This window comes from Chelmon rostratus, chromosome 2 (genome assembly GCF_017976325.1).
Source record: "Chelmon rostratus isolate fCheRos1 chromosome 2, fCheRos1.pri, whole genome shotgun sequence".
NCBI lineage: Eukaryota > Metazoa > Chordata > Actinopteri > Chaetodontiformes > Chaetodontidae > Chelmon > Chelmon rostratus.
This window is the reverse complement of record NC_055659.1, coordinates 21,299,791-21,310,973: the sequence shown is the minus strand read 5'-3', so window position 1 is coordinate 21,310,973 and position 11,183 is coordinate 21,299,791. Positions and strand designations below refer to the sequence as shown.

At 43.5% G+C, this 11,183-nt stretch overlaps 1 protein-coding gene across 4 annotated transcripts in view; it reads right to left on the bottom strand.

The window, feature by feature from the left end:
* Positions 1-1,940: 1,940 nt before the first annotated feature.
* LOC121612496 (plexin-A1-like) overlaps positions 1,941-11,183 on the bottom strand; it is a 183,671-nt gene continuing 174,428 nt past the window's right edge. For all 4 annotated transcript variants that reach the window (XM_041945414.1, XM_041945430.1, XM_041945423.1 and 1 more), the window contains exons 28-32: positions 9,076-9,266; positions 6,937-7,106; positions 6,412-6,624; positions 6,178-6,328; positions 1,941-5,437 (exon numbers count right to left, since the gene is read on the bottom strand). In XM_041945414.1, the coding sequence (XP_041801348.1) occupies positions 5,342-5,437; positions 6,178-6,328; positions 6,412-6,624; positions 6,937-7,106; positions 9,076-9,266 (821 nt within the window). In that variant the 3' untranslated portion in view covers positions 1,941-5,341. The remainder of the gene's footprint in view (positions 5,438-6,177; positions 6,329-6,411; positions 6,625-6,936; positions 7,107-9,075; positions 9,267-11,183) is intronic.

Sequence of the window (11,183 nt, the reverse complement as noted above, 5' to 3'; positions counted from 1 at the left end):
CATGAAAAAAGGACAAGGTGGTTTTGGTTCATTCCAGCATGCTTCCTTCTGGGTCTCTCTCTCTCGCTCACTCTGTGTTGCTCCATTCCTTCTTGTTCAGCAACAATACATGCCATGAAAATCACTGGCCTAGCCTATCTGAGCCAGCTGACACCGTACTGTATTATACACTCAGAGCCACTCTTCCATGTAAGCGCCCGTGTAAGCTGAGGGCAGTGCGAGCGTGATGTATGGTTAGGGGGTAAACGTGTTAGTATTAACACCTCCAGCGAACAAACCTCCACGAGCCACTCAAGAACACTGCCATGATAATGATTAATGATGCTGGTCATGTTATGAAAGGCGGGGAGACGGAGGAGGGAAGCCATCATGCTGCCAGCTGACAAGACGGTTTCTCTTGACTGTGAGCAATCTGGACCTTAATTCTTTGATATTAAATCACACAGCCCATTAAGAGGATAATGTGGGCTGGGTATCGATGGGAAACATTCAATACTCGTGCAGATACGGCGCTATATGTTTCTGAGCCAATACCAATTATGCCGTTTTCCGTACCTTGTATTGAGGGCTAAGAAAAATGCTCAGTTAAATGTTGCCATGAATGCCTAAAAAATGGCAAAATGAATATTTAAAGCAGAAAGTTTGTGATTTAAGAATAAGAAAAGTCCAAATCTGACCAAGCATTCAATTCCAGCTTTCAGTACTTGACAACTTTTGATAATTGGAGTGGTGGGAACATTTCACTCTGTGCCAGGAATATATTTAGGTTCTATATCGAGCCTTACCTCAACGGTCTTAATAAAAAAAAAATTTAAAAAAGCAATCTTTCCTGCTCAGTGCTTCACTCCACAGCCACAAGCACTTCAAACAGCAAAATAATGCCCCGAAATGTAGCTCATCTCAACCGAACTGTCTCAGTCAGTGAGCTTGCACGAGGAGGTGACGCAATGACATCACGATCAACTTAAGTGAGTTTTGACCCGTGATTTCATGCTACACATCACCAGCAAACCGTCTCGACAGCGCTGACCTTTAAGGGAACAGAGAGCCAGGAAGTCTAACATGGAGGAAGCAATTGTAGCTTATTGCGCCGTCCGCTTTAATTTAAACCTCCTCTGTCGAGCAAAAGACGCAAAGTTCCCAGGAGTCAATGGTGAAAATACAGAGTGAGCTTGCTCCCCTGAGGGCGACTGAGCTAACAGTTAGCAAGCTCTGTAGAGCCACGTCTCATGAAGACATGCGGATTCATTTCCACTGTGCTACTTTGTGTTGTTGGTGTTCATATTTGAAATGCAAGACCACACATTCAACTGATAAATCTTGAATGTAAACCAGGTAAAGGTGAAAAATGCACAGCACTTTCTGTAGTCAGAGGATGAGAGTCCCTTCAGTGCTGTGCAGGTGATTGGGCAGTCTCTGAATGAGCGGGAAGGGAAGGAGCTGCAGGTAGAGAAGATAACAAACAGTAGTTGTGGTGGTAGTAAAAGGTGTCCGAGGCTGCAGCACAACATATCCATGTATGTTAAGACCATATAGCAACAAAGCTGCATGACTTCTACTTTATCCATAAAACCAGTCCTTCAATAAAAATCCAAAGCCACAATTTATTTAGCAAAAAATGTTTAATCTCTCCTTGATGTGTGTTTATTTACAAGTAGTAAATCTGCAAAATAGGAAATAACAGAATATTTACACAATGAATGTTAACCTGCAAACTTGTGACAGTTGCTTCAAGTCTGAAACTCTGCATTTGAGTTATTGTAGTATTAAAATTCCTTTGCCAGCTCTGTCCGAAATTCATTTGCTTTGTGTTTCCTTGGAGTCTTTGTAACTTCCATTAAAAAGAAAGAAAGAAAAAAGAACTAGTGAATTTTCCAGAATGGGAAGAAAGCAGGAAAAACAACAGAATGGTGCCAGGACTTGTTTGATTGAACTATGGGTTTGTTTGTTGTTTTTTTTTTTGGAAAGGCAAAAGTGTGACAAAGCATGTCTGAAAAGCTGAGAATTAAACATGAGATACATGACTGTGTGCTGAATCTGCTCACACTGAAGGCAGTGCAGTCGACTCCACGTGCTCATTTGTTCCGATTTGACAGGAAATCAGCATTAAACCCAGCAACTCATGTCAAACTACATGTCGTTCTTGAGACAAGGTTAAGTCAGCAGCTGATGCTTGCTTCCTCCTGATGACATCAAACGCTCTAAGACAACCGACATGCTGTACACCACCTCAACAGCAATAAATACAAGTCAATTATCACACCAAACAGTGCAAAACGAGGGGTAGAGAGAGGTGGCTGGGAAGTTCCTCTAAAGATGTTTCTGGACTTGCAGAGCAGGTCAATCTAAAAGGCAAGCAGCCATGCAAACTACAGTATAAACAAGCCAACTCCCCCAGCAGTCATTTATTCAGCCAACTTACACCCGGAACACGACACAAATGGAGCATGAACCTGAGAATGAATTGAGAATGTTTTAAGTGTCTTTAAAAAGCCTGACAGATCACCGACTGAGCACCGTAGAGTCAGTCGCTTTCTGTCTGTGTGCTTTTGCAGGGAGCGAAGGGATTTGTCCCGACTGTACGTTGTACTCACACTGATCATTCAAAGGGCCGCTGTTAACAGCACCGCTGAGCTCGGGCCTCGCCGCTCATCTGTTTCCTTGCAATGGGATCAGTAAGAGCACCAAAATGTGTGAATGCAGCAAAAACTCGGCTGAAGAAAGCAGACGTGTTTGTAAGGTTTGTAAAGTGGACTGAGGATAGTTTGGTGGATGTTTCGCAGCGCTCTCTTTTATATTGAGGATTCTAACACAGATTATTGGATGTGCGGAGCCAACATGGTCATCCAAACGGAGAGATTCTGATCCGAACATGGGCAGAGTGGGAACCGTTTCTTTAGGCAGGTACAGAGTGAACTATCAAGTCCCAGCAGGTATCCAGGTGAACTACATGTAGGCTCATGTGTGTGTGCAGCTGTAGAAAGCAATGTCACGTCTCAGACAAAAAAAAAAACGGTGGGTTGAGATGAATTTGGGATATTGTGCTCACTCTTCTTCAGTGTGAGAGAAGACTGTTTTTTTTTTTGTTCTTTTTTAAGGAACCTGGCGTAAAAATGGACAGCGACAGCATTTATGATCAGCATAAAATGACAGCCCTAATGTTTGATAGAAAAACAAGGTACAAGAGTTAAAGCAGCAAGTCACATTTCCATCACAAAGACACGGATGCTCATCTGATGCAACAATTTCATTTTGATCCTTGATATCAGGAAAATAAACCTCGGGTTCGGTCAAGTACTTCAACTTCAGGCAAACCGAAGAGAATTTTGTCTTCTGTGTACCGTAAAATGTACAATTTACATGTTCAAAACAAACAAAAACAACAAAACAAAAAGCAAACAGCTTTTGTTCATCATGAAAAAGTATACAATTTACAAATGAAAACATCAACAAAAACATTATACAGACCACAGTTTGGTTTTTCGGCAAGCAGAAAAATAAAAAAAAAATAAAAAAATAAAAAATCGGAAAACAGTATTTCTCACCACAAAGTCAAAAACCCTGACTTCAAGACTTCAAGAAAAAAAAAAGAGCAACAAAGAAATCCTCTTAAGAGAGCAGTAATAACAAAAAAAAGCTTAAGCCACACATGGCAATAGGCTAGTTTTGAAACAAGAGCTGCAGGCTGAGGGAGGATTACTCAGCCTTGTGTAGCTAATAAACAGAGGTGTCTCACCTCTGTATCTCTCTATAACCCCCTCGTGGATAAAAAGCTAAAGCCCCCGTCTCAAACAGATAGGTTAGAGGTGGAGAGAAACACTCCGTATATCTTTTCTTGCCCCTCTATTTGGGTATTAACATTGAGAAAATGAAAAAACTAAAAACCCGTGGCTTTAGGCTTTTCCCACTTTGTTTCACCGCTGAGGGGCTCGGCTAAGCTCTACCTGACCTCATTGTCGCTCCTGTAAAGACGTAAACGGCGTCTGAGAGCACCAAGACTTTGGCTTTGCTCTAACAGGAAAATGAATGACCCTTCGAGGGATGACTACACAAACTCAGGACGCGGTTTGATGCGGTGGCTGCGTGGCGTCGGGGGCAAACCAGAATATTTCAGGTAGTGCAATGTAGCTACTTCATTGTTCAGTCACTAAACCACGACCCACTGAGCTGTCACTCCTTGAACCACGAAGAACAGAACCAGCCGCGGATACAGACGTGGCCATGATAAAGCAACAATCCTGTGAGTATATATTTGGTTTTCTGGAACCAAAAGATTGCACTGATTGAATTAGAAACAACAGCAACTTCATGTTATCACCATGAATTGTCCTCGAGAAGACTTCCCGCTTTTTTCAACAAGGATCTTATGATGGGTCATTGCTCAAACAATTCTTTTCAGTCACTAGGCATGTTCATATTTAAAATCATACGGTAGCACATTCCATCTAACAAAATGTCTTTGCACTAAACAACATTCAAAGAAAACATGGCACAGTACGACTTTTTTGTTTCTTTTTCTTTGTTTTTTTTTGTCTACGTAGCTTTTTTTTTCTTTTGTACTTGAAATATCAAATCATGTTTTGTATTGTCGTATTTTTATTGTGTTTGTTGGTTTAAAATGAAAAACAACAAAAATGTTTTCTCCCTAATCTTTCTTTAAAAACGTAGCTGTATTTATATATAATATCTATATCGTCTTCCTTTGTAACGTTTCTGTAAATTGTGCAAATTCAGCAGTAATACAAGTGGCGAGAGATCAGAGAGTGGGCAGTTGATTACATTTATACAAAAAAAACAAAAAACTAACATCCTTTAAAACTGTGACACCCATTGGAGTCACATGACCTACAGAGCCTCTCTCCATTGGCTCATCACAGATGGTCCATCCTGCTAATGATGCCATATATGGAGTTCCTTTCCAGGCTTTCGTTGCTTCTTTCCTGACCATCGCTTCAGCACGACAAAACTCCTGAAATCAAAATCAAGCAAACAACAAAACACCAACATCCACAAGAATCAAATGCTGTCAGTTCACATGTTTCTCCATGTGTGCATGTGTGGAGACGTCCGGGGTCCCAGTCCCTCACACAGACACCAGCCCACACACTGGACGGGGCTGCAGACAAACACACACACATACACATGTAAGCGTACACAGGCCCGCCCATCTCTGCCGAACCCCTCCCCCCCGTTTTGCAGTATACTGCTTCGGTCCTTTTGCAGTTCGTCTGTCGTGTTGTTGGGGGTTGGAGTTTTGTTTGTTGGGTGAGAGGAGCGAGGGGGAGAGACAGATGGAGAGGAGAACTGAAGACAAGGAGGAGATGGAGGTGCTGGATGGTCCTCAGCTGCTCAGGGCCATTGTGTCGATGACCTGCTCCAGCTTGCTCCTCAGTCTCTGTCTCCTCGCCTGCTCGTCCCGCTCCAACGCCGACAAGATCTGGAGAGGGAAAGGCGAAGAGGTCAGTTGACGTCACAGTGTGCTGGATTTCGCTTTCTAAACATGGAGTCATTCTCCCCGAACAAGGCTGTCAGAGGACACCGACATCCCATCTGGCTGCTTCATAATTGAGACACAGTGTAAATTCTAATGTAAAGCCAGTATTTAAATAATGGCTGAATCTCAAGTGGCCAGCACAAACAAATGAAGGCCAGGTAAAAAAAACAAAACAAAAACCACTGCAGGCCGTTTCTGGCAGTTTAGCATAATGTCACATGATTTCATCCGTACTACACCTGAGCCAGGCCATTCACCACTCTGCTGCTCTCAATTTCTATTTTTCATCCAAACATTAATCCCAGTTTTTCCACATTTATGTTTTTCCCAACTGACTTTAAGATCCATTAATGAAACTGAACACTTCCTGTTGGTATTTCACAATAAACTCCTACCAGCAACGTCCAGGCTGGAAGACTTTTAATGTGAAAAGTGTGCTGGAGGTGGATGAAAACAGTATTTCTGTTACAGAGGAGAAACTGGGAGCAGCAGAGTGGTGAGCATGACATGGCTCTGTGCTGGTAGTGATGGGATTAATGCTGTCGTGATAGAGGACAAAATACTGAATATAGCAAGAAAAAAATAACACCTGTCCAAAATGTGTAGGTGAGATGTAACTGCAGACACTCAAAGTTAAATAGCTGGCTGCTGTTGGATGAAAATATCTCGAGAGTCCTTCTCACCTCATCCTTGTACTTGACGATGTAGGAGTAGATCTCGTGTAGGGCTGACATGCTATTGAACTGGTTGGCGTGCAGGCGCGACTGCTCCGCCAGGTAGGCACTCATGTCCTGGTCACTGATGGCCGGCATCCTGGAGATGTCAGAGTAGTACCTGGAGAAAAGAAAGACAGTTTAGATCTTGACAAACGCTGAATGAAAACAGCTTTAAGACAAAGCCAGCTGAACGTGTCGTACCTCTCTACCCAGTTCTTGTAGTTGGGGATGTCTTTAGCGTAGAGCAGCTTGTTGGAGGGCGAGTCCTTCCCGAGTTTATGCTCCGATGTCGAACAGGAGTCCATGAAGGTCTGGGCCACCACAGACAAGCAGGCGTCCGTAATGCTGTTCTTATGGATGTCGAAGACAAACTGGGGGTTCTTGATCACGTTCACCCAGAACCGCAGAGGAAGACTGGAAGGATCGAGAGAGTAGAAGGGTGAGGAGGAAGAAGGCAGAGGAAGAGTTGCACACTTGGAAGGACTTGACAGGCTATTAGGGTGCAAAGAGCACTGCAGTCTGAGTGATAAAATACCTGAGGCAAGAGAAACAGGAACACTCTGCATTCTGCCGCACTACCACTGTTAAGTGCTGCATATTTGCTGGCTTACGGTCTAAATCTTTTTCAAACTACAGCCAGGTTTTTCACAACACTAATGAGACACAAACCGGCTACAGAGCACTCCCAGTGATGCCCTTTCACAGCGTGCGCACACACACACTCACCAGTTGCTCTTCCAAGTGTGTCGTACATCGGAGTCTGATATGGAGTGTTTGTCTGCCTGCTCGTCCAAGAAGTCAAACATGTACTTGATGGCGAGAGGCAGGGCGCTTCCTCGGTGCGCTGTGCTGAAGATGGTCTCAAACAGGTCATCCACGAACTTCTGGAGCGTACCCTGAGCAGAAGAACCAACACCGGCTTATTCTGTGTACTTCGGCATAAATGTGAGAGAAATGTAATTGAATTTGATTTATAATGAGCCTATCATCAGGGTTCACAGAGTTTTATAGAGAAGGACATTAAGGTACAGAATAAGTCTTCAGTTCATTTATTTAACTAATGGGAATGTAAAGGTAAAGAACGCAGCTAAGTTATAATGCCACTAAATAACAGCTGCTGCTTGCATATTCCTCTTTGCTGGTGATGGTCTGGCTCGAGGCGATGGCTGTCAGTAGCAGGTGTTTGAGAATGACAGCGCTTTGCTTTTAGTACTCCAACTTTCTGAGAGTTTGTGATGGTGCTGAGTGCTCAGTGTTCTTTACAGTATTTAGGATGGATCCCAATGAGAGTTCAGCCTAAGGCTGTTCTGCAATGTTTTTTAGCACATCACACAGCTCCGGAGATTCTGAATCCTCACAAATTCCTCTGAAGTTGAAACGATTTGATATTTCCCACAAGCATTCAGCACCTTCGTTTCCATCTTCAAGCACCGAGGCCACCTTTAACAAAACCTTATTTAAACCAGCCAGAAGTTGAATGTGCAGTTTGTATTCATTCACTTATCCACAAACCAGCTTCCTAAAACACACAAAGCTGTGGGGGCTGTAATAAATAAGAGCAAACTGCAGCGCTCCCAGTTCCCCCATCGGCTTCCTCTGGCTTGCATTTCCCAGTCGAGGTAACACTGATGCCGCTAACCTTGCACTTTCCTACCTGGAGCCTGAACAGTGGAAATCTGGAGCTAATGAGTGAAACATTGGGGGAGAGGAAGTACCGGGCTGAGCTGAATCACCAAGATAGTTAGTTCTTGCAAATGAGAGCAAAAAGCCTGACACTGTCAGTACTGCACAGGCTGCGTGTTTGTGCTCATAAGCTTTTTGTTAGTGGGCGCAATAGTGTGCAAGCAGATTTGGGACAAAACAGCTGGGGTCGATGTGAATACATTTATATTAGACACTGAAGATTTTGTCGACACAAAATATGTGAATTAGGCTTTTCCATGAACAGGGCTGAATGATGAGTTGTTGTCAGTAGTCTTGTTGGGATGACTTTAACGACTGCATGCGTGGCTCAGAGGAATAAACTGGTCGAGCTCTAGAGATAATGTGAAAGCAAATGGGTGCTTTTCACACTTTATTTTACAGATATAAATTTTGGATACTGTCATGTGCAGTTTCTGTGGGTTAACAACTACAAAGACTTGATATTATATTTCATGCTATTTTAATCTTATTCTTATTCATTCAATTGAAATATCAATACCACCATACGCAACCCTCCAGTTGCAAAACATCCCCAACCTCTTTCAGTCGCTCTTGAAACAGCCCTGGTAAAGATGCCAACACCGTACCAGCTTCGACAGTCCCAGAATACAAAACAGACCCCAGGTTGCAACTGCTGTTCACAAAACATTTTCGCAGTGATGGGAACTCAATCACACTCTGCTCAGTGGTGGCTAACAACTTACTCAGGGATGAAATACACATCGGCTGATCGTTATTTCTCCAGGACATCAACACAAACTGCAAATAACCTTTCAGATCATCATCTGAAGACACATGCTGCATAAAAACCTGAGCACAGGTTCCACAGAGTGGTCTGGAGGACATGGAGGAATTTGGTGAGTAATGATCGCAGGGTAAAAGCCTGGGCCTAAAAAGCCCCGAGGCCACCAACAGAGGGCCCAGTAACACCGACCAAACAACTCAATAGTCAAAGGTCAACCTCCTAATTAAGACACACACACGCAGTCCTGCGCATATGTGTGTCTTTGTGCAAAAGGTTATGAAAAATGTTAATGAGCTTTGAGACCACCACCACAGAAAGGTCAGGGGTAGAGGTTGCTGGTGCAAGTGGAGTGGGGTTTTTAGGCTAAAGGTGTGTAAGTGTGAGTGTGTGTGTGTGTGTATACAGCTTCTTGATACCTTGGTGGCCAGCAGTCTGGTCAGGTAGATCTCAGAGACCATCTTGCTCCCTCTGTCCCCTTCCCTCTGGTCTGAGTGGTCGTGGTTCTTGACCAGGTGCCACAGTTTGGTGCCGCTCTCGAGGTCGGGGGTGATCATAGGTGTTCGGGAGCGCAGGCTGTCTGGACTGCTGGCCGTCCTTAGCATGCTCTCTGGAAGGGGGTGAAGAAGGAGACATGGAGGAGGGTTGAGTGAATGGTCCAAAAATAATAGCAAGAAAGAGCAGACACACAGATGAGGAGCTGAACACGTGTTTTGATAATATTAGTTTTGTAATATTAGCCGGGGACGAGGAGGTAAAAACGTAAAGAGGAAGCTCAGAGGTCACGGTTGTGTGTGGATCTGCTGCTCTAAGGCTCTTTTTGTAATACTGGGATGGATGTGTTTTGTTTCAGTGTGTGAAAGAGATTTGACTTTGACACAAGACAAATTTTAGAGGAGAGAGAGTCTCAAAATAAAGTGCAATCTCATCTATCCTGCAGAAATCTGGGGCCTCTGGCTGAGAAGGCAAAGATATTATTAGATAAAAATGATCTGATTACATATATGAAGCAGCCCAGAACTTGGTGCCAGCCTAGTGTATGAAAGTATAATTCATTTTGTCTTAATCAGTATCTCAAGGTGAACTACCTGTAAATGAAGCTACCTTGTATAAAAGAAAACACATGCATGAGAAATCTGAGGCAGCTGCAGACAGCAAAATCTGTGTGAAGTTAAAATGCATTTCTGAAAGGTGACAACTTCTTCCACTTGCATGTCACTCCTTCATTCCAGAATAAATTTGTCTGTCACTCTCTCTCCTGCTCCCTCCCTCCCCCCTTTTGTTGGACGGTGATCCCCTATTTTGTGACACGGAGCATTACGCTTTCAGTCTGAATGCTTGTCACTTCCGTGACAAAGCAGGAAAGGATTGAGAGGTTCAAAATGTCAGAGCAGAGAGTGTGGACCAGGGAAGTGCAGTGTGAGTGCGACGGGGGTGTTAGTGGGTATTTATGTGCATGTCACGGAGGCAGAGCTCAGGAACAGAGTTACTGTACACCAGAGAGGGATTTAGAAAATAGAAAAGAAATATAAGAAAAGTGAGATACAGAGGTCCACTTCACACCTAGCACGTGACGGAATGTGTCTGGATTTGCATCTATTTGGCATAAAAATGCAGTTCCATCAGACATATTCAAGAAATTCAATCAGCTGTCTGTGACACAAGCACACCTCAGATCAGCACTGGTTCCATTACAGTTGGGTACCTTAATCTCCTGCTTCAAAGTGTGCTACACAATGCGGCTGGAAAAAGTATGTTTTTTTCTTTACACCTATTTGGTGGCCAGCAGTCTGGTCAGGTAGATCTCAGAGACCATCTTGCTCCCTCTGTCCCCTTCCCTCTGGTCTGAGTGGTCGTGGTTCTTGACCAGGTGCCAAGGTTTGGTGCCGCTCTCAAGCTCCTGCTCTAAAGTGTGCTACACAATGCGGCTGGTGATGTCATTTTCTTTACACCTATTTGTCTGACGTCTTAGATCAATTTATATATGGAGTTGTATTGTATTTTTGCATGACACTATATTATTACCAAACAGACGTGTAAGGGATAAAGGGGATCAGAGAAGTGAACGAGCTGGACAGCCAGGAAGCAACAGAGCCCTGACACAAAACCAGCCACCAGACTGTGTGAAACTGTGCTGCTGACAGCTGTCCTCTGTGGGTTGTACTATATGATGGGGATTGACAAGAAACCTTTTGGGTTTTTTTGGCAAAAAATGGGAAGTGAACTCAAAATCTGCCTTGATAACCAAAATGTATTATTAATATTGGTTTTGTTTAATAAATGCACATTCCAGGTAGTTTCATTTCAACACTAGCTGCAGTGGACACAGTGGATACATTTCTAAACTGTTTGAAGAAGGGGGACACAAGTTGTCTACCAGATGTAGACCTGAATCCCTGTTCGCCTAAACTGGTTGGAAGAGGAAGTGCGTCCTGTGAGCAGCATCATCATTCTCAAACATACAAACAGAGTCACAATTCATCTGAATCCAATCCATTTGGCTTTAATTGGAGTCCCTGTTAGAAAT